This window comes from Centroberyx gerrardi, chromosome 20 (genome assembly GCF_048128805.1).
Source record: "Centroberyx gerrardi isolate f3 chromosome 20, fCenGer3.hap1.cur.20231027, whole genome shotgun sequence".
NCBI classification, from domain to species: Eukaryota; Metazoa; Chordata; class Actinopteri; order Beryciformes; family Berycidae; genus Centroberyx; species Centroberyx gerrardi.
In genome coordinates, this window is record NC_136016.1 from 4581022 (window position 1) to 4604215 (window position 23194).

The 23194-nt window shown below is 42.7% G+C and overlaps 1 protein-coding gene across 1 annotated transcript in view; it reads left to right on the plus strand.

The window, feature by feature from the left end:
* The window catches only part of ca10a (carbonic anhydrase Xa), a 161586-nt gene that overhangs the window by 14350 nt on the left and 124042 nt on the right, over positions 1-23194 (plus strand). Inside the window, exon 2 of the mRNA XM_071922925.2 lies at positions 3186-3260. Coding sequence (XP_071779026.1) covers positions 3186-3260 — 75 coding nt within the window. The remainder of the gene's footprint in view (positions 1-3185; positions 3261-23194) is intronic.

Consider the following 23194-nt stretch of genomic DNA (forward strand, 5'->3'; position numbering starts at 1 on the left):
GCTGATGTCAGGAAGTGTGTTTTGGGGCCACGGCCAGACATTGTGAGAAATGGGACGGTGCTTGTTGTGCTGCTCTGCTCCTCTTTCTTTCTTTTTCTCTCTCGTGCTCTCTCTCTCTCTCTCCTGATGAACCACAGGATGTGATTATGTCTCATCTGTAGGCAAAGTTGCTACCACTTCCTATCAGCTACAATAGAAACCTACAGGATTACGTGCCTGCATCTCAACAAAAAAAGAGATCGAACCTTCAGTAGTATCCGAAAGGCATCCTATTCTCAGATTTCTAATTTGTTATATGTTGCATTTATTTTGATAGCCTGATTATCATTTATTTTCATACGCCATATGTTTCCTGTTTTTAGTATATTGTTTTAGATTCATTCGTTTTCTTTGTCACAATATGCTCTACTGCTGTTATTTTGTACATCCTGCATAAGTGCTGTAATTAATTTATTTTCATACTTTCTACTAATATATTAAAGTGTTGTAACTGTTGGTTGTGTTTTTTTGTTATTGTTTTTTTCTTTTTTCTTCTGTATCCTAGTGCTATTATTGCCCACAGGGACCATTAAAGTTTCATTTTATGTTATGTAATGTTATTCATCAGTGTAGTATTTCAGTACCACTCTCTCTAAAACCAATTGTGATGCAAATGGTTTGCAGTCAATTTTTGCTCATTTTCCATCCCTTTAATGTTAATTGTGACAGTTTTTACATGCATGCACCATGATTAAAGCTATTTTTAAATCAATTTTGCCATACCCTCAGGCTCATTCGCTCCCATCCAGTTTCAAATGGCATAGATAACAAGTCCAGAGACTTAAAATTCGTTTAGTTAATGTAATCCATCACTCTGAATGAGAAGCTGACAATCGCGTTTTGCAAAGTTGCATCAGAACGCAAATATCACGCAATAAACTTTTACATTTTGAAAGAAGTTCCGGTCACTGTTTCATATTAATGCACACATTCTGTGTTTTCCTCTCCAAAATAACATTTTAAACCAATAGCTAATGTTCCAGCTAATGCTAATGCTCCAATCACGCTAGAATTGTCCTTTAAGCAGACACATATAAAAGTGATGGGAATATCAATCCAGAAAGTATGTTTTATTCTTTTTTTTGGTTAGAGACAGCAGCTATGTTATAATACATTACAGTACAGATGCACAGAGAGAAAGAGAGGCTAGAGAGAGAGAACTATTATCTGTATTGTTGTCAGCAGCTTGTAAGAGGATCATGTCCACAGGCCTCCAAATCTCCTTTATATTATTACTTACAGTAGCTGGGATCCCAAGGGCCTCTCTCACACACTACACACACACACACACACACACACACACTGAAGCAGCACTGTACACAATAGATACTATTGTTCACTCTGACCCCTCATTGCTTTTCTCACTCCTGAGGTTTTATTTCATAAGTCATAATGAAAGAATTCCATGGCCGATAAAGTGGTATATACCATCATTATGTTCCCTATTAATCTATACAGTAAGGTTAGACATGTAATTCCAATGCATTACATAGCTAACCATATAGCAAAATATCTGTTTTACTACATTGCTATGCTATGTTCATTTGACTGCTATAGAGTTATTACATTTTCTTGTAAAATCGTAATTTTCTTAAAACAAGTGAAAAAATCTGCCATTGGGGTTAGATCATTTCACTTGTTTCCAATGCAAATCAGCTTGTTTCAAGTAGTGCAGTGATCTGCCTTATTCTGACTGGTTTCAACAGACTGACACTCATTTCTAGAAAATTCTAGAAAAAAAGTGAAGCTGCATTGGAAACAAGTGGAGTTATCTCTCCTCACTGGTAGAAATAAGATTTGAAGGCTGAATATGAGACTAAATGACTTGTTAAGATGAATGTTTTTTTGCAGTGTACCAATCAGGCTACCAATCATCCCAATCGTGGTCTCTATTTTATGGCAATTACACAAAAATATTACAATTAATTTGACAATGGTATATTGATGTTTAAAATGCTACACGTAGCACTTTTAGTAACTGTGATGCTAGAGGATGAGTCTGAATTTTTTTGTAAATTTATCACAAAGAAAAGTTCAACACATAAATGATCTTGTTTATTTTCAAGCGGTGGAAGTTAAAGTTTTGCCAGGGTCCAGCAGAGCTGGGCAGGGGGCCAGGCTCCCTCTAATGGTTTGGAAACTCCGACTTCGCTATTGTTGTTCAATTGGCCACCGCAGTGATTTAGACACGCTCCGATCAAAGGTGGTGTTTACTTCAAGTTCATTTTACATCGAAACGGGAGAAGCAATCTATCATTTTGAGAAACAACTCGACAAACAGGATTGCAAAGATCCATTTTTCGTGGGAGGCCAGCTGCTATGCAGCCCCCTTTTCGGCTTTTCGGAGCGGAGATTGCCCTCGAAGAAAATAGCCTTTTTCGGACCACCATGTCCAGCCGGCCCACCCACTCTGAAATTGAACCACTCTCCAGTGCTGCTGGTACATGGCTGTTCGGGGTGGGGGGGTAGTGTGTGTGTGTGTGTGGTGGGGGGGATGGTGGTGGCGGTTTGTTCGGCCACCTCTACTTCCATTAAAGACAGGCAAGGCACAGCAACCTCTAGCCCCTCTATTAAGCCTCGCTTTGCACGGCTGGTGAATGAACAGGGAAAAAAAAAAGAAAGTTGAGGTGTAAAAAGCAATATCCCGAAGGCTCGGTGGGTAATTCTCGGTCGCAACCCTCCCTTTGTAGCGGGACCTTTGCTTAGTCACCTCAATTATACTGTACCACCCTGCTCTAATCTGGGGCTTTCTTCCACAGCTCACACAACATGACAGAACGCATTTCCATACTAATGCCTGGGGAGTCAAAGCACAGAGGAGTTTGTTTGTGTGTGTACATGTGTGCGTGTGTGTGTGTGTTTGTGAAAGAGAGAGGATGGGTGGACGGAAAAAGAGGGGTTGAGATTCCAATCGGAGGCCTGTTTGCTCCGAGGCGGTCTCCGGGGACTACGTGTTTGCAGAGGCCTCTCGCTGAGAAGGTTAGCGGGGCGTCTGGAAATGATGAGGGTGGAAAAAACTGCGCCGTTTCAGCTCGAGAGCGACTGAACGCAGCGGGACGGGTGTATGTTTTTTTGCCGTCTCGTCTGAATTTTTGGATGCGAGTGATTGATGTGCCTGTTCTGTGTTTCTTCTCCTCACCTCACAGCGCAGCCGAATCCGCCGAAAATTCACGAAGGATGGTGGGCGTACAAAGAGGTGGTGCAGGGGAGCTTTGTTCCAGGTAAGCCCCGTAACAACGTACAGTACCTTGATGCATGGAAGTTTCCCAGAGAATGCTGTTTGTCTGCGTGCACTTTAACCGCATTGTGCGTTTGATCCTGAAGTGGAAGGCTTTCTTGCATATTTAAGATTCTGCCAGACCACCTTGCCATTGGCAAACAGTTTTATTTTCTCATTCTGACAAGACCTCTTTGCCCTTCTCGCGCAGTTGACGTTGTTTTCTCGCTGATTGATTGACAGCAGCTCACTGTTCTTTCCACCCCGTCCATCTCGTTGTGTATGTGTGTGTCAGGCCAATTATTTTCCCAAGATTGTATTTTTCTGCTGAGCTAGAGTGCTTTTGATAAAGCCTGCAGGTGTCTGCGTGTATGTGTGTGTGTGTGTATAGGAGGGTCCGTCTATCCTTATGAGGACCGAATGTGTTCACAAGGAAAGAAAGGAAAATCCTTCAAAGTGACTACAAGGGGCTAGTTTAAATTTAGGATTTGGGATTAGGGTTAAGGTTAGAGCTAGGATTAGATTTAGTTTAGGGTTGAAGTTGCACAAGACAATATCACACATTGGCGGCCCCAAGTGGCAGTGAGAGGTAACTTTGAATTTTGTGGACTTCATGTAAGGTGTCATCGGCAAAACTAGATTTCTTCTCTTAGTTGCTGGTGGTGGAGAGGTTCAGCCATCGTTGTTGAGTCCAGCTTTCTCTGGATAGAGAGCTTGCTCACTGCTGTCTAGGTGACACTTTTCTATTTCGCTCTTAAAGCAATATTCAAATTCGTTTTAACATGGGGGTTATTCGGCACTTGACCGAATGAAACCCAGATGAAAACCCGATGAAATCCAGAATATAAACTAATCACCAAGTTCGGATGCAGCTGGACGAGTTTGTAGCATTCAGATTTTTACTTCCCATTCATTTGAATGAGGCCACGAAAATAGCCTGAAAACTGACATTTAACACGTTCGTGAACAGATTCAACAACAGATCCCGTTACTTTGATTCTCAATTGACTGTGGGTCCAATGTTTTAGAACATAATTTCGCCAAATAGCATTTTTATTGATAGAAGAGAACATAGTGGAGGGATACCAATTAGGAGAGATAGTTCCTGTTTGGGAGACCGGATCTACTTTAATTTTTAAATACTAATTTCAGTGTAAACCAAGTATAGAAATGCAAAATGACAACGGACCAATTACTGCTTTATTGTGTTAAAAGCAGGATATGTTCACGAATCTGTTCACAAACGAGTTAAATGTAAGTTTTCAGGCTATTTCCGTGGCCTCATTCAAACACTACAAACCCGTCCAGTTGTATCCAATCTCGGTGATTCGTTTATATTCTGGTTTTCATGGCGGTCAAGTGCCAGATACTCCCCATGTTAAATTATAGGGATAGGGGGTTAGAGAATGAATGCAGTCCATGGAAAGTCCTCACAGGTATACTAATACAATGCAGCCGTGCCATATGAGGTGTGTGCATGCAGGCATCTGCTTCTGCGTTTCTGCTTCTGAAAACAAATATATATAATAAATATCTTTCCCTGTGCATATGCAGGCATAAACATAAGCAGGTGTCTGTCTGTTTGTCCTTCCATCTGTCAGCAGCCAGTTGACGGTTCGTTGGTTCGTTTTGTTTTTTTGGAGCTCTGCTATCACTCCAGTTCTCCCAGTTCTCAAAAGGCGTACTTGCTTTACTAACCACCGTACAACAGCTGGAGCGGTTAAACACTATTCATGATCCTCCTGTGGCCTTGCAGAGAAATCCCACCTCTAGTTACCTTGTTCTGCAGCAGGCAGGATTTCATAGTTAGGACATAAAAGAGAAAGGAACTCTTTTCACTGCAAATGAAGCACAATTTAATGGTGTGGAGGGAAATAATATTGATTGAACATATTCGTACTGCGCCTATTCTACTTTTAGAGTCAGTGGGAATACAAGATTTTTATTGAAATTTGAACAGTTTGTACACTGGCGTTTCAGTGAGATGTGAACAGTACAGTGTTGGGCACGCCAATGAAAAGTAATATAGCACTCATGACTCGTTACTCATTTCAAAGGTATTACTTGGATTATTACTCCCTGGGAGCAGTAATTCATTACACTGAGCGTTATATGACTTTTCCTTATCTTCTCTTACCATCAAAAATCAGGATAAGTCAATTTCGTCACCTGAGCGCTTCTGTCTGAATGATCAGGAAACCAAACAGCGTTGATGTCCAAAGTTCTTGTCGGCCTTTTACTGGATAAAATCAAAGTGGTGGGAATACTTCCACCCAGAGAAAGTCAACTGTTCTACCATTTCTAATTTAGGTTAGCTCACTATGAGACGATGACAACTAATTAATAGTATGAGTAACATGACTCAGGATGGAGGTGGAATCTAGTTTTTGGATAATTCAAGTTAAATTTAGATGTATTCTATCATTTTTTTCCTCAAATGCTCAGTAATGGTAAAACATCTTGAATTGACCATGTTCTCTCAAGCATATAATAAAAATAACAAACTAAATAAAAATGGGTACCCAAAAAAACAGTCTCCTAATGTTGAGTGCACTCAAGGAAAAAAATGAAACATCTTCCCCTAGCACTCGTGGACAAGTCGAGAGTTCATCCGCATTATAGGGAAAACATCTGGTGCTAACTTTAGCGATGATGAAGAGCACAGAGTACCATACATTCAGTCACATTCTGTCCATAAAACATTTCAACAAATTTCCTTTACCTCAAAATGTATCTCAAAATGTCAACCAACAATTTAAACAGCATGAACTCATTACTATATAACCCCATTAAATGGTTTTGACTTTGTTATCCTGACTGGTTGACTTAACTTTTTGCATCATCACAAAACAAGCTAGCATTCGCCAGTTAGCCATAGCAAGTTTATACACTCACCTCTGCTCGCAACTCCAAATTAACAGATCCAGCTCTCTTCTACGTCAAGAAAAATCGCCAGTCATCAGTTACTTCTTCTTTCAAAACTTTTCTTTTAACTTAACGTCAATCCTCCTCAAGCGAGAGAGAGAAAGTGAGAGAGATCCGCACTATTCACAAGACCATGTGTTCCCCCTAGGGGCCGTTGCCAAAACACAGAGGGACCGTCCACAAAGATGCGCTTGATACTAACATGGGTTACAATAACAAATGTAACCAAAATATTATCACAGAAGTTGAAAAAGCAATTTGTTATACTACTCATCATTACTGGTAAAAGTAATAATGTTTCTCCCTGAAACTTGTGAGAAACCATCGTCCGGCGGCTTGAGACATTCTCTCCGCAAGGTTATGACAGCAAGCGTAATCCTGCTCTCAGGTCTCAGTGTCACAGCGGCTGACCTTTGGAATATTGCGTACCCTTTCTGAGCTCTCCCAATTAGCTTTAACATTTGAAAAAGGTCAGATATGATTTTAAGTGCTGTACCGATCTCCACTTCGCTCTTACCTCCTCTTCTTCAGCCACGCCTCGATGTTCCATCTCATGAGCTCTTAAAGTCTTTGACGGGGTCAAAAGGTACAGTATGTGATACCACCAGTTTCACACGTTATTAAGGGTTTTTCTATACTGTAAAAAGCGTTCATGTTAAGTCGTTTAATCAAGTATTGAGTCTTAAAATCTTTCAAAAATATAGAAAGAACTTCTCGAACACAAAACTTATATTAGACAAAGGGAAGGGTGTCTTCTTTAAAGTCTTCTTAAACCTATTTCAGTTGTACCTAACAGAGTTTCGTGTTTGGGAATTCCTTTGTCTGTTTTTGATAGCGTTTCAGTGGCAGCTGGCTTTAACAATTGTGACATTGAAAAGATTAAAATAGACTTTTTCCACATCAATGTCCTCTCTGGATATGTCAGAGAAGGCCAGTATTCCCCCCCAGCAGAACTCTGTGTTTTAAAAGAAGAGGTAGTGGCACATAAAGCAAAATCGTTTGGAAAAGACATGGGAGGTTGTTCATAAAAGCTCATGTTTTGGTCTGAGACCCAGGGGCGTCAGTTCACTAAACTCTAAACTATGACAAAGCCCCTGCCATCCAATGTTATTTGCCACCAAAATGTCCAAACACATTGACGTAGGTCAGCAAACTATAAGTTTAGAGGGAACATTGGTCCTGAATGCTCCCTTCAAACGTGTGACCAAGTCAACTTTGCTCAGGTCCCTAGTCAGTCTCAAGTCTCGAGTCAAGTCCCAAGTCTAAACTTAAATTCAGTCGTCTGGTGGAACAAATCTCATCACTTTCAATCTAAGTCATTTACACAAACACAAGATCTCAAGTCAAGACTTTAGAAACCTTTTCAAGTCATCAAAGTACAAGTCAAAGTCAAGTCCCAAGTCATCAGAACCCAAGTCAAGTCATGTCTCAGGTCTTCTCTTCATGCATCAAGTCAAGTCTCAAGCAATTCAAACTGTGACTCGAGTCTGACTCGAGTCCCCACCTCTGGCTCCCCTGATATGACTTTTCTAGATATGGCTTCCAGACAGATTTATGGGAATTTTGCTTGATCTTTGCTCTCCATTATCATGATAAAAACTACAAGATCCAATTTGAACTCACTTAGGCTCAAGTATGGCGAGTGTCACACCTTGTCCAACTGATACCCACGTTGAGTATCAGTATTTTCTGATTCTTAAACATGAATTACCATGTCAGTCTCAATATACCTTCTCACTAGAGCAGGTGGTATTTTCTGTGCTTTTATGAATCGCTTCCGAATAAGAAAACTCTACTGTGACAGTCCCAGCCCATAGTGAGTTTTATGAATAACCCCTATGTTGTGTTATTTATGGGTCTCTGTATAGTACACAGCCAGTTTGTGATTTGTTTTTCTTCGTTCTCTTGGCATGAACATACAGCAGGGACCTCATGTGGAGGCGCTAGGCAGGGGAGAGCCACTGATTTAGGGATGGGACGGTCTCTGCGCGCCTTAGGGTGCTGCGCATGTGTTTCCCTTTAAGAAATTATATTGTCACACTTATGAATGTTTGGGGACTGCGCAAGGCAATATGTACGCTGGGAGAAGTGGGTCTGGTTGTATTTAAATGTTGATTGTACCGGGGAGGGCTGCCGGCGCTTTAAATATTGATATTGTTGGCTGTGTGTGTGTGTGTGTGTGTGTGTGTGTGTGTGTGTGTGTAAGTGAGTGTGTAGGTCTGTGTGGGAGTTTTGTGCACTTTTAAGTAGGGCTGAACAATTAATCGAAATTTTACCAAAATCGCAATATGGCCTACTGCAATTTTCAAATCGCAGGAGGCGCAATATTTGTTAAAGGCAAAATGTGTGTCAAAATACCATTTTAAATGTACAGATCCCCGCAAAAATCACACCATAATCATTTTAATCCGTTTTTCAATGAAAATGAGAATAATGATGTAAAAATGATCATCCCCTCTAATATCGCAAATCATATCGCAATTGCAATATCAGTCAAAATAATCGCAATTAGATATTTTTTCAAAATCGTTCAGCCCTACTTTTAAGGTGATTTTAACCTGTTTTGTTGTGATGTCTTCATTAAAGAACATCAAAAGTCAAAGTCTATCTCAGTGCTAAAATATCCGTCTTAACAAGTGCCATTTTAGTGTCATTTTCTTGATTCTAGTGAAGTGATCTGCCTTGTTTCAAGATTTTTTTGGTAGAAAACAAGTGAACCTGCATTGGAAACAAGTGGAATTTTCTCACCCCTTTGGCAGAATTTCTCACTTTTTCTCAATTTTTTAAGATTGGATAGAAGACAAAAATGACTTTATTTTGCAGCACTGTCCCTCTCTCTGATTCCTCCTCTCTATTTCTAACTCTCTTTCTGGAGAAACAGCAGTCTGATTTCCAGTGTGCACCAATGCAACTGGGGTTCGGGTAAATTTGTCCCACTGCGTGGCCAGTAGCCTGCTGGTAGTCGTCCAGTTGGACGTGATGGGACTTGGAGTTAGGAGTTTGGACCAGTAGGTCTTTCCCCCCTGCTTTATCCCATCCAGGGCTAATGACAGATCTGGAGGACAACGCTGGGGAAAAGGAAGAGTTGGACGGAAGGAGAGAGGGAGGAGGTGTAGAGAGGGTAACCGGAGGGCAGAGAGCGACCAGGGAGAGAGAGAGTTAGAGATAGATAGATAGATAGAGAGAGAGAGCTGCTTTTATTGGGCTAATGCGGTAACAATGAATCCACTCTGGATAATGTGGATGGGAAAGCTGTAAAGCAGGGGTTCTCAATGGTATTTATTGAATTAATTTGAAGTCCTGAAGTCCTCACAGTACTTGACCCTGACTGGCCGACAGCAGCAGCTCCTCCAAATGAGGTAAACCTGCTGAGTGGAGGCTCTCTAGTTCAAATGTTGCAAACTGGCCTGATTGGACGGATTTCAGTAATGCTTCGGCGAGGGGAGCCAATCAGGGCCGAGTCAAGTTGTGATGCGTTTACAGGAGTTAGTCTGAAAACTGCCTGGAAAAAAGGATGGATATTTGTAAATGCAATAACTTTAAATTTAACAAACAAACAACATAAATTTTGAACATTGTCTCCTACTCCTAATCATTTTTGACCATATATGCATATCAATAGAGGAAAATTTGAATTCCTATAACAGGGCCCCTTTAAATGATAGACTTCGACCCCTCTTCGTCCTTTGAGGTTTTACACTTCAGACGTTCTCAGGGCGAAGCTGACGGAGTGATCAGTTTGGGACCCGCTCTCTGTTTGGCACATCTTACTGGCACAAGTGTTGTGTAATGCACCGCGCCACTCTGTTTGAGATTATTGTTCTGCTTTTCGCTGTTAACAAAGCGTGGAGGACGGCTCTTGATCTTGAACAAGTGCAAACATCAGATCTAATCACACAACCCCAGATCCTCCGACAATGCCGCTGACGCTCCGCTGCGAAGGCCCTCAGCACTGTCAAAGCATTTTGTTCCATTTTCCCATCACCGGAATTCAATTTAATCCTGTGTTTTCCCCTCCTCGCGCTCGTGTTTGATAGCCACTTTTGTTTCCAGCAATCAAACAAGCGCTTGCAGTTTTTCTAGCAGCCTTGTGAGCTGATTAACAAATGAGAGATTTCTTCTTTTTTTTCTTTTTTCTTGCCGTTTACATCCCACTGAGACAAGAGCCGAGTACCAATTATAGCATTTTTAGCCCGCAGTCGCAAAGTCCAAAAAGCAGTGTTCTGAAAAATCCCCCTTAAATGCTTTTTACTTAATACTCCAGTTAAGCCCCCCCCTCTGAATCAATGGAGGAGGCTAATTGGCAGGTACTTCGTATATACGTCTGGCAGGTAGAGAGCTCTTCTGCGAGTGACAATCGCTGATCGAAAACCAATTAAAGGAGCGCAAGACGCCGACCAGCGGGGCCGCGCGCCATTTGCCACCAGCGGAGTTTATCGGAGGAAAATGGATATCCAATAGTACATCGCCAGCTCTTTTTTTCGAGCCTGTAAACGGTGTAAATAAGATTCTCGGATTTAAGGTTGCGGCTGATGAGATGAAGCCTCCCAGCGGTAGGACCGTTGCCTACAGAGCGGAGGAGATGGGTTCTGACAGCCAACACCGCACACCAGAGGCTGTTCCTCGGGCCCCCAGCGTCTGACTAAACACATTTGGCCACAGTGGGGACGACGGTTGCGGCGGATATTTCTCCTACCTATCACGGTGAAATATTACACCCCCCCCCCCGCGCGCTGATACGCCGCCGCACTATTATGCCGAGCGGTACCGTCCCGGTCTTTTTGCTCTTTGTAGTGCGGCACTATCCACAGATGGATTGGGTAACACTTTGGATCAATCAGCTCCGCTTGACATATTTCATTTCAGCGGCGGTGGCTTTGTGAGAAAAAAAAAAAGTCTTCCTGGATTTTGCGCTTTTATCTGAGGAAGGGTTTAGTCTGCTAGTGCCATTCAGTTCTACAGCTGTGTGTGTGTGTGTGTGAGAGAGAGATCATGTGGCTTATTCTGCTAATTTAATACACAACTTATATTCACTATTTCATCCAAATAAATTGCCATGCTGTATGCACACACACACACACACACACTCAACCACACACCCACCCACCTCCACACACCTACACAACATACTGTACATCCACTCACACACATACCTGCAGACACACATACACACACACACACACACTCATACACAACCACCCAGCCACACGCTCACACACACAGACACCTATCCATTTACCCACTCATAAACACACAGACACGCACATACACTCAACCTCCCAGCTACACACACAGACGCATACACACACACAAAGCAGTGTGTGTGCGATGCAGACAGTGCTAACCCAGGCAGACCCAACAAGCCTCTCCAATAAACTCCACACTTAAAATTTACTTCCTTTTTTATAGGCCACAAATAATTCATAAGGCCTCACCGCTGTGTGTCCCGACACAACAGTCCCTCCACATTTCAAAGTTTTCCTCAGCGAAAACAGCGGATCATTTTTTTGTCATTGCAAGCAGTTTGATTTCACAAAAAAAAACAACTAGCTGATCATCATCTTTCTCAGTGTGCTGTGTGTTCACGATCAATACCCTGGCATCAGTTAGTTTCTGGTATCACTTAGTTTCCAAAGCTGTCGTAATATGAATTTTATCTGAACAATTATATCAATTTAGACTGCCGATATACTGAGCCGATATTAGCCTTCTATTAAATATCAAATATCATGTCTTCTCATCCACCTCTGATATGATGGAGGTTCCTCCCTGACCACAGGTACAGAAAAACAGTCTGTAAAACCTGCAATGCAATTTAATGCAATTTGCACATTTTATTTATTTATTTAATTGTTCAATAATGTCTCCTTGTAGATTAATTCATCATTTAAAGGCCTAATGTATCCCATTTTTCCACAATTGAATATGTGTGGTGGGTCTCCCTGCCTTAAAGAGCTTATAAGCCTAAAAGAATTTGATCAGTCTGGGTTTCAATGGAGAGTTTTAGTGTCTAAATGCTGTTTCAGAGGCTTTTTTTTCTACGCTGCTAATAGTAAAATTCTGGAGGAAACACTGAATCATTCTTATTTTTGGTCAAATTTAAAGATACTGAATATCAGCACAAAATATTACCTATCAGTAGTCTAAAAATATCGGTATCGTTATTGACCTTCAAAAACACACATCAGTCAAACCCATATATATACAGTATCTTTATCCCACCATGATATCAATGATCATTTTGTGCTTGTTTGGATTGGCACTGAACTTGCTGCTACCTGCAAATGCTTGCTGGGTACTTTCCTTGTCCCAAACAGAAGATTTCTCCTCTAGAATCCATGTGCTGCTGTTTCTGTGTTGTTGCTCTCTGTCAGATTGAGTGTGTGTTCGTGTGTGTGTGATAATGTTCAGATCCAGTCTGTTCAGACACGTAAAGATTCTCTGTGGGAAAACATGTGTGGTGTTACCGCTCACTGTCAGTCAGAGAGGGCTGGAGGAGTGAGTGGAGCACACAGACACACACACACACACACACACACACACAGAAATGCACGCGTATACACATGCAGGAATACACATGCAAAAACATGCTGCAAATACATACACACATACAGAGGCGGGCACGCAGGTTCATCACAAAGGATCACACACACAGAAAACATACAGGCACAGTCATAATCACACACACACACAAACATGTGAGTGCACAGACACACTGTCTCACACACACATACAGGAACAGATACACACATGTAAATATACTGCACAATCACACACACACACACCCCGATACACAAGTGCATGAAAACACAGACACACACACTTGCACAAAACACACTAAGGCAGACACATACACACATGCACAAACACACATATATGCAGGAATGCGTGCATACACACACACACACACACACACACACAGTGAATGATAATTCAAACTAACTAACACTTTCAGCAGAGACAACAGTTACATTTTTTGTAACCTTTCATCAAATTATGTACTATTTGGAAAATCCTACACGTACCGTAGCAGCTTTAAATAGATCAACCAACACACACACACTCACACATATATACACTTACACACAGTGACAGCTGTGGGTATTAAGTGGCAGTGTGATGGATGGGGTTCAGACAGGATGGCCCTCATAACCTCCCCTTTATTTACCCTCCACTGACTGACAGCAGAGAGAGAGACAGACACAGGAGAGGAGGGGAGGAAAGGCGAGGAGAGAGGAAAAGAAAAGAGGAGAAGAATATGGGAGATGAAAGGAGATGAAATGAGGAGTAGAAAGGAGAGGAGACGAGGAGATGGGGGAGAAAACAAGAGAGGAGAGGATAGGAGAAGAAAGGGGACGAGATGAGGAGATGAAAGGAAAGGAAACAAAAGGAGAGGAGGAGAACAGAAGAGGAAAGGAGAGTAGAGACGAGGCGAGGAAAGGAGACAAGAGGGGAGGAGCTGTCGGAGTGGGAGATGAGAGGGGGAGAGGAGGGTGGCAGAGGACTGAAGGGAGAAAAGTCAAGTCAGAGTTAGACCAAGCGAGGAGATGAAAGCCGAGGGAGGTTAAAAGAATAAGAGCGCCAGGATAAATAGAGTTGAAGGTTGGTGGAGGGGCGGGGGGGGGAGGGGATTTTCTTAAAAGACGACGCAAAAAAAAAAAAGATCTCGGAGCCTTGGAAATATGACACATGCTTCACAGTAACCCTCTGACAGTTTCCTCACCTCCTTTTTAAATCCTTCAATTCCGCAGGTCAGCGTGTAGCCCCGGCCCGGCCTGTCAATCACCCGGCGACGGCGTGGACTTACGCAGGCGGAGGCAAACTTTCTTTCCCAGACTTGCCCTCTTTTGATCTGTACAGATCACGTAAGCTCATGCTCAGTCAGAAAACCCGTGTCTGGGCTCATCTGCACTTTCCCTCCATCTTCATTTATATCAAATCTGCGTTTTCTCTCTCTCTCTCTCTTTCTCTCTCTCGCTCTCTTTCTTCCTCTGTCTTTCTGTCAGCGCCTTGATTTTTTTCTCTCTCTCTCTCTCTCTCTCTTTCTACTCTCAGATGATGACTTTCCTTGGCTGTCAAATATAGGCTGGTAGCTCTTTTACAGTCCCGCAGAGTGCAGCTTCAATTGAAACTCTCTTTCTGGTTCTATTCATTATGAATCTGAATTTCATTTGCCCCTCAAATCATGTTCTCTTTGAAAACGAGAGCCTCCGCTGCACTGAAGTTCCCCAGAAACGATGCCGTGACGTCGGTGTGCATGGCGTGAGGCTGCATGTTTTGCATGAGCCGATTCCCCCACAGTGCATTTCTTCAGCCCCATTGGTTAACATGCGCTGGGCCCACTGTGATGCAGCATTAAAGTCAAGATCCAAGCCATGCTAAGTAAGGGAAAGCTCTAAAGTCTGTATTCCACACATTAAAAACCCATATTAAAGATGCAAAGATAGCCTGATTTATTTCTCAACATGGACGTCTTTGCAAAAGTGGCATGTGGCTTTTTCCCTTTTTTTTTTAACAATGAAACTGATATTGTGTACAAAGGGGGGATTACTGATATTGTGATAAAACTCAAATAATCTGCCGTCGCCCAGGACAAAGAAGATTACAGGGGAAAAAATAGAAAAAAACCACACCACTACATCCGATTCCCCTCATCTGCTCGCCGTGTTTATTTTTCGGCGACGCGGCACTCCGCCGCGGCGTGTGTGTTTAGCCTCTCCGATGGGGAGAAGTAGTGCCGAGTTGCCGAGTCGCTGACGCGCGCAGTATCCGTGCGTTCTCCGAATCTTCCCTTTGATTTACATCACCTTTGGTAAATCGTGTCGCGTCGGAGCTGAAAGTGAGGTGCGTTCTCCCTCGGGGTGGGTGGGGGGGGAGGGGGGGGACAAATGGCATGTAGTACTGTAGGGACGGATTTGCTTACAGATGCCACACTGTGCTTTATGACACGCCTCCGCTCTTTCATACATCAACTGGTTAGCGGCGTACAGGGCGAAAAGACGAATAAGACATGTTTGTGGATTTATAGTGGTTTTTTAGGGAGTTTTCTATGAGATTCAGCAGCGATAACCGAACCTGCAGCGAGAGGCAGGTAAATAAAACATTCGCTCTGGAGTGATAAGACTTCTTTTTGTCTTGGGGGGGAATCTGCAGAGGAATGTCAGTGGAATGCAAAGGCTGAGTGTTATATCATCAGCCCGGAGAGATGCGGAGATTAAGCCGCACACTCGTACTCCCATTTTGCTTACGGAGGCAGAACGGCAGCGGTGCATAGTAAGTGCGAGACGCCCCGGGTTCTGGAGGCATTATGCAGAGTGGACCGGCAGACGCTGGCTCCATCAAACGCAGACAGATCAATGGCGGTTGGAAGACATCGACTCCTACAGTGGCGAGCGAACGCTCGGCGGACGGAGGCGTGCGGGAGGGAGGCCGAATTCAACGTCAAACCCAAACAAGAACATGTTCTTCATATTCTGTTTTAACTTTCATTTTGGCGCTAGATTTACACAGGTTTTCATCTTTTAGTCTCTCTGTCTCCTTATCTATCTCTTTCTCCACCTCTCTCCCCCATATGTTGGTTCCCCTTGCCAGTTTTAACACTAGAAATGACTGTTGTGTGAATTTTAGAACTGAAATATGACTTTTCCTAGACCCAATTTCTGTACAAACCAGCAGTAGTTACATTTAATCACATTTCTGCAATTGAGTAGCTTTTCTGTGTACTTGTCTTACTTAAGTACATTCTTATTGAAGTATTGTACTTCACTACATTGTAAATCCCAGCCATTGCAGAGGACAGATTTTGTGTCTCTCCATAAGCAACAGAAACTGGACAGTCGTAAATTGCCTAATTGTGGAGCCATTTGCAGTAAACAGTCAGCCGGCAAAGAAGAAGAGTAATCTGGCTTTACTGTGTTCACTTTATTTTGTCATTTCTAATTTTCCAATTAAAAGAATCAAGTTTGAACTTTGTCCTCTCTGCTTTTAGAATCACATGGAAAAGATCACAGCTAACAACGTTCTCTTTTCTAAAAAGGAACTTAGGAACTTTTACTCTGAGGACATTTAAAATTAGCTCCTTCTTACTTTTACTGAAGTAGATTTTGACACCAGTACTTTTACTTCTAGTTAAGTAAAATATCAACAAGTAACAATACTTTCTATTACATTCTAGTACTCTTTCCACCACTACAAACCAGTGTTTTAAGATGTTCAAAACCATGCAAGGAAGTAGTGGATATAATTATATTGACTTCTTTCATTCTGCTAGACGCCCTCCCAAAAAACAAATCACTGACCCTCCTAATTTTCAAACAGCAGTCACTTGAGCTACCAGCCAAGCAAATGAGATTTCTACTCTGCCCACAGCCAGAGATCCAATCCCAGTCTCAGCATCTCCTCCAACCCAGCTCCACCCGCCCTTCGCCCGACATTGAGACAGCGCTCGTAAATACATCTCTTACTCTGAAACAGGTGGAGCCGGCCGAGTCTCCATTAAGTCGGGTAATACGGCACGACACTGTTTAAACAAAGCTCCTCGGCGGGACCCCGCCGTGGTTCGGCCTGCGGGACTCCTCGGGACGGTAATGAGGGAGGAGCGCCTCGGAACCGGACCCCCCACCGATGGAGAAGTCTGCCGTGTGGATCTGGGCAAGGACACAGAGACGAATTAGCGGCGCGGAATTCACAGTGGGATCTGACCGGGATAGGCAGATAATGACATAACTGCTCATTTGCCCTCATCTTTTCCCTTTCATTTTCTTTGTCATCTGTGCCCGGCAGTGATTTTTATGATTTATTTTTTTTTAGCGTGTGGGATGACATTGTGTTCAGTCTCTTTGGGAGTGCAGGATGATGGCAGTGTGGGAGATGTGAAAGGTGTGTGTGTGTGTGACAGAGAGAGCAAGGGAAGGTGAGGTGTGTGTATATACTGTTGATGCAGTGTGACAGCTCCTTTACCCAATACGTTTTTCTGGGGATGAGAACCGTTTCCTCACTCTGTCTGATGGAGCGCTCACATCAATTTTACAGGAAAATCAATTCAACTTAAACAAAAAAATCATTTAAAATAACAAGATCAATTTTTACATCACTCCCCCACTAACGCCTATTTCATTATCTTTATCTCAAAGGTCATAAAAAAAAAAAAAAAGCCCCTGTGCGATTTGTAACCAAAACCCTGTTGACTCACCGTTTTGCAAAGCAACACATTTGTAAGATGTTGACTTGAGGAGAATTAATGGTGTTTTTCATGCATGGCAAGACAGATTACTCCTTTTAGCTTCACTGCAGCTTTCACTGGAAAGTTTACGCACCATCTTTCACGGCGCTGTTTTTCCCTCGCCGTAAAACTTGGAAACTCAGCGAGCCCTCTGCATAGCAATGAGCGAATCGATGGGCGGCGCGAGGCAGGTTAGATTATGATATTATCTACAAGCAGGCAATCGTACCGGTCCAAATCAATCAATCATAGAGCAGCTGGCAGGGGAAATGACTCCATTACGACACCCATCGAACGCGCCATTGTTGAGGCGGATAACTAGTTCCTTTTTGTAAACGCGAGCGCTGTGTTGAATTGTATAGGCTTGTGATCGGCGCATCGCTTTGATTTTTAATTCATTAAAATCAAGATGGAAAATTTACCTCGGCCATAAAGTCTCCCAATCTATTAGATAACACTGTATTTGCCTAAATGTTCTTTATCCACGGCCCCATCACAGTATCTCATTTCCCATTTTTAAGTCCAAACCCAAACTACAAAATAAAAGTCTATTTTAAGAAGTCATTTAGTCTCAAATCTTATTTTTCTTGGAGTGGGAAATTCTGCTAATGGGGTGAGATGATCCCACTTGTGTCCAAGTGCCTTTTTATTCTTGTATTCTCTTATATTGTCAATATATAGGCTAATATCAATAAAGGATCCCATTACCAGGATGGCTGAAAAATTATCTAATGTACTCCATTTTAAATAGTTCCATTTGTCAAACAAATAACTAACCTGTATATATCTAAAGTACTTTGTGTCAAAGATAACATAACTTAAAAATATAAACAGTGCTACACTGTTCTGTTTGTTGCTTGCTTTTGTCTACAAGGTGAAGAATAGAAATGAGACCCCTTTTACAGAGAAATCTGCTTTTCTGCCCCTCTGCCCTGCTGCATCTCTCTGTGCTGTCAGTCTCACCTGTATCTTTACATCGTTACATTACAGCCTTTGACATTATTATCTGCTCTGTTTTACTGCTCAGCAGCTCCTCTGGTCCAGACTGTCCTGCTCCATATTAATCTGGATTGAGGGAGCAAACATTCAGAATCAGAGTTAAAAAGTTAATATTAACGTTATCAGTCCACTCAGTGGATACTGACTAGCAGCTAGGCTATACAGCGTGCTAATCTCGGAAACTCAGCTGTATTCCGAGTAACGTTAACTGTTAGTTCTTCTTTTCGGGAATTCAGTCGGCTGTCTTCTTGGCATGGAAAAAAAATCTCCCTCACGCGTGTGCAGTGGGAGGCGAACAGACGGGTCCGGTGAGAGAGCGAGAGAGAGAGTGAGAGAGAGAGCGAGAGAGAGAGACAGAGACCGAGCAACAGAGAGAGAGAGGGGGAGCAACAGAGAGAGCAAGCGAGAGAGAGAGAGAGCGAGAGACAGAGAAAGAGAGAGAGCGCGTGGAGCAATTAGGGGCTGACCGAATCAAAGCGCTACACGCAGTTCTACAATTAAGTAGTGAAAAAAAAGAAAATTTGTGGCGGTCAGTGCTGATATTGTGGCGCCCCGCCACAAAGTTTTCCATGTGTGGGAAACCCTGGAGGGGTAGAGCGAGGGGAGATCGTCCACTAGTTAATCGATCGCGGATGGCGTCGTTCTCTCGGACGGATAAAAAAATAAAAATAAAAAATGCTAAAATGGGTCGCCAAATATACTTTGGCGGCCGTTAATATACCTGGGCGGCCCGCCCAAGTAAAGTCTATGTGTGGGAAACACTGTACCATTACATTATTACCAGTAGGATGCCAACAGCTCACCTCCTGCCCTCACACGCAGACAGCTGACTTCTCAGAGCTTTAACCGTCTCTCACGGCGGCCCGTGGGCGCCTGCAGGGTTCTGCTCCTCAGCTAAAGGTTAACCAGGGTAATATCGGTTTCATTATCACCCTCGCTTCATTTGACTTCATTCGCTTTTCCCTCTGGGTATAAAAGGGGCGCATGTCAGCCTGTCAGGCCAGAGACCCGGGGAGGAATTTACGCCCCGGCCGGCCTGATGTAAATTCAGCCGGCGTTTTTATGAGCTGCGGCGAGGCGGACCGAGCCGTGCTGCCGCTGCTGGGAGAGCAGACAAATGGATCTGGTTGACCAGCATCTGCAAACAAATCACAGCCTGGGAGGGCCCAATGTGATTTGTGCGTGTGTGTGTGTGTGTGTGTTTGTGTATGCGTGAGTGCGTGTGTGTGTGGTCAGAGTGGGGAAGGATTGATGAATATTTCATTCATTAAAACTGCAGCGGATGGAGCGGGGAGAGCTCAGGGTCACTCTCATTCGCTCACGCATCTCTCCTCTCCAGCTCAAGTCTGTCCTCTGGGCTCTGATACTGAAAAGGAGCTGGACAAATGAGCTGTAAAAAACAACTCATGAATCTGTAAAAACACAGCAAACATTTGGACATGGAATAGATGTTGATAAAACATTGAAAACCTGTCTAATAGGGATGGGACGATATATCGGAATTCAATACAAATGTGACAATACGAGGCAGAAAAATAAATTGCGATATTAGCTCCATTTCATTCTGCTGTAGTAATCACAAATGAGACCCTTGACCATCACAATTTCACAAGCTCTCCATCCAAATTATATTATTTGCACTTTGTAATGATATTTTTAAATTGTTGTTTACATTCTAGCAAGCCAATGCCATTGCTAGAAGGATTTGTGGCTACGAAAATCTTTCTGATAGTAGTTCTAAAGCTGTTTTATTCTGAATTTTTACTGTGCAAGGTGAGGCTGAATCAAATGCTGGGAACTTTAAATCCACTTTATGCAAGAGTTGAGTCTTTGCAGTTTGACCCTACTTACAGCTGACCCCATCTGCTTCCCATATTCCAGATATACTGATTAGTTCCAATTATTTTGATGTTAATTTACCTGGAGAAGGCTTGCTGAGCAATGCCCTCCTTGCTCCTTCACATCCTAAACATTCACGCCTGTTAGCTTCCCAGTATGACCAGTCTGTTTCTGTTGGATGGGAGAACATATGGGGATTTGAAATTTGCGTCTCAAACCTTTAGGCGAATGCTAATCTCAATGGGAAACAGTGCAAAGCGAGTGAAAGTTTCTGAACGAGAAGGAGATAAAGGATTTGGCAGCTAAAAACACATACATAGAGGCAGTCTTTCACTGTAAGCACTACTATCAGTAGGCCTAATTAGTCTGCACTGTTGTTGTGAAGTTTCAAATGTTTACTCCGTCTCTAGGTAACAGATAGCGGGCAAGATTTGCTTCGAGAAGCATGCGTCTTCATTAACAAATTCTAATTATATTTGTTAATGCGCAAAGTCAAGCAGGACATAACCAGAGTGGGTAAATTATTCATTATTCATGTCTTTCATTTTGCCACGAATCACAACAACAGCCAGAACTTCGCTTTCACTGAATTACTAATATCACTAAGGCTCTAAAGCGCCTGTTTCCCAGTGTAGACACGTGGCTAATGATATCAATAGCAATAGTAAAAAAATAACATTAACAAACCACAGCATAACCTGTTTCCTCCCAGTTTATGCAGCATTAAAAGATGAAGTGTGGTATTAAACATATGTGTGTGTGTAGTTCATCGTATCCTGACATAAATACATATGATTTCCATAATCTCCTTATACTGGTGCTAGACTATATTTACCAACATCTGCTGGCTTACTGTAAGTATCACCTCTGCTTTAAGACCTTGATGCACTGAGCATAAGTTGCACTCGGCAGATGGGTGAAAAAAAACGTAGACGTTTCATTTAGCTTACTCACTTGTTTCCCCAGAGAGGGAGCGGGTCTTGTATAACACTGATTGTGTCCCTCTGTACAGCGCTCTGTACAGCAGCTCCCACCAAAACACAGTGTCTTTTTTCAGTATAGGCCTATAGGGTTGGAGTGACATCTATGTTCAGAATACATCTTCCACAGCATGTCCCTTACGCTCATTAAAGGCAGCAATTTCATTAATTTATCACTGCAGGCTTATAGAGATTCTCTGGACTGTGTGTGTACGTATGTTGTTACAATTATATGCAAATTTCCCCGCAATTGCGAACCCATACATACATTTACATGCATGTGTGTGCGAATGCTTGAGCTCGTTTCCCATGTATGCCTGCGCAAATTTCACATGTGCTAGTGCGTTTATAATGGGAACATATGGCGGGAGGAGAAGCAAACATAAAGTAATTGTGTACTGTGCCGGGGCCTTCCCCCCCCCCGCTCCACATCCTCTACATCTGTCGGGGATCTGCCTGTGCAGGTTTTCCCCCTGCAGTACTCCTCAGAAGCCTCTCTAATATTAGCTCCACCGGTGCTGTTCCCACCCCCACCAAGCCGTGTTCGGATGGATTCATTATGCCGACGTTTGCCTTTGTTTCCCCATTGTGGAGCTACTTATCTATTTTGGCTGGTGCGGTTTATTCCAACGCGTCACAGTCGATCCTCCGCTCTTGTTTGTCTTCCCGCCATACGTGGCGTCCCAGTGGAGCCGCGCTCTCCTTTCATTTGCTCTATATCCTTCTGCTTCTGTCTTTGTCTTCCTGCGTCTTTTTATGTTTTTGGTTTCTTATCAACTTTCTTCTTCCGTCTGTTATCGGTAGGGATCGACTGATATGGGTGTTTTGAAGGCCAATACTGATGCGGATATATTTGGATTGAAGCTGCTGATAGCTGATGTTTTGTGCCGAAAATTTTGATTTTCATGCCCAAAAATTCCCAAAAAGTATTCAATGTGTCCCCAAGGATTTTATTCTTGTCCTCTGGAACAGCATTTATACCACGGGACACTAAAAGTCTCCAATGAATGATAATAATAATACTAATGACAGTAACAATAACATATTCCACAGATTCCACAAAATCTGATTCCATGCATCAGAATCAATTCAGGTTAAATCAATTCTACAATAAATATGTAATCAATCAAAATGCATCATACCCATTATATTAAACTGACTGGCCGATTTTTCATAAAAGTCCAATATCAGTCCCTGTACATCGGTCTAACCCTAATTATGGGGGCAGCGCCTCTTCACTGCAGGTCAGGAAAAACGACCCAGACAGACCAGGACTATTGGCATTCCAGAGTGATCATGTCTGGGGCATGCTGGAAATCAGAGGTGTCTTATCTAATCAATTCAATCTGGGCCAGCGGCTCGCCTGGGAGAGAGAGATAGAGAAAGACTGAGAGAGAGAGAGAGAGAGAGAGGCAGAATGATCAGCAGAGAAAGGACAGCCCTCCCCCCCTTCCTTGAAGCGGTGCCCCAAACCATTGATCCCCTGTTTCCCCCTCTGGCAAAACACCAAACATTATAATAAATAAGCCCTTTGACCAGCAGGCCACTGGATCTGTGCAGAGATCTGAGGGACTCTTGGACCTCTTGCTCTTCTTCTATCCTTTTGTTTACTGAGGACCCAACAGTGAAAGGAATACACAAAGCTTTGGGGAGTACAGCTTTAAAGTGATGAGAACATAGACACCAAATTCATCCATGTGTCCCCGGTAGATCGTTGGCTCTGGTGCTCCATGCTAACACTTTAGCATTCACTATGTTGAGTGATAGTAGGCGACTAGCATTATCCAAAGTAAGACTGACCTTTTAGTAATAAGAAGTTGTCAGCAGTTTCTATTAGGCCTATACTGTATATCTTGTATATTCATAAATTTCTAAAAAATGAAATATCATTAATTCAATATTGTGGATGTAGCCAGGTTTATTACTGGAACTATTTCAGGTGAGCAAACCACATATTCATCTATTGCACAGTGA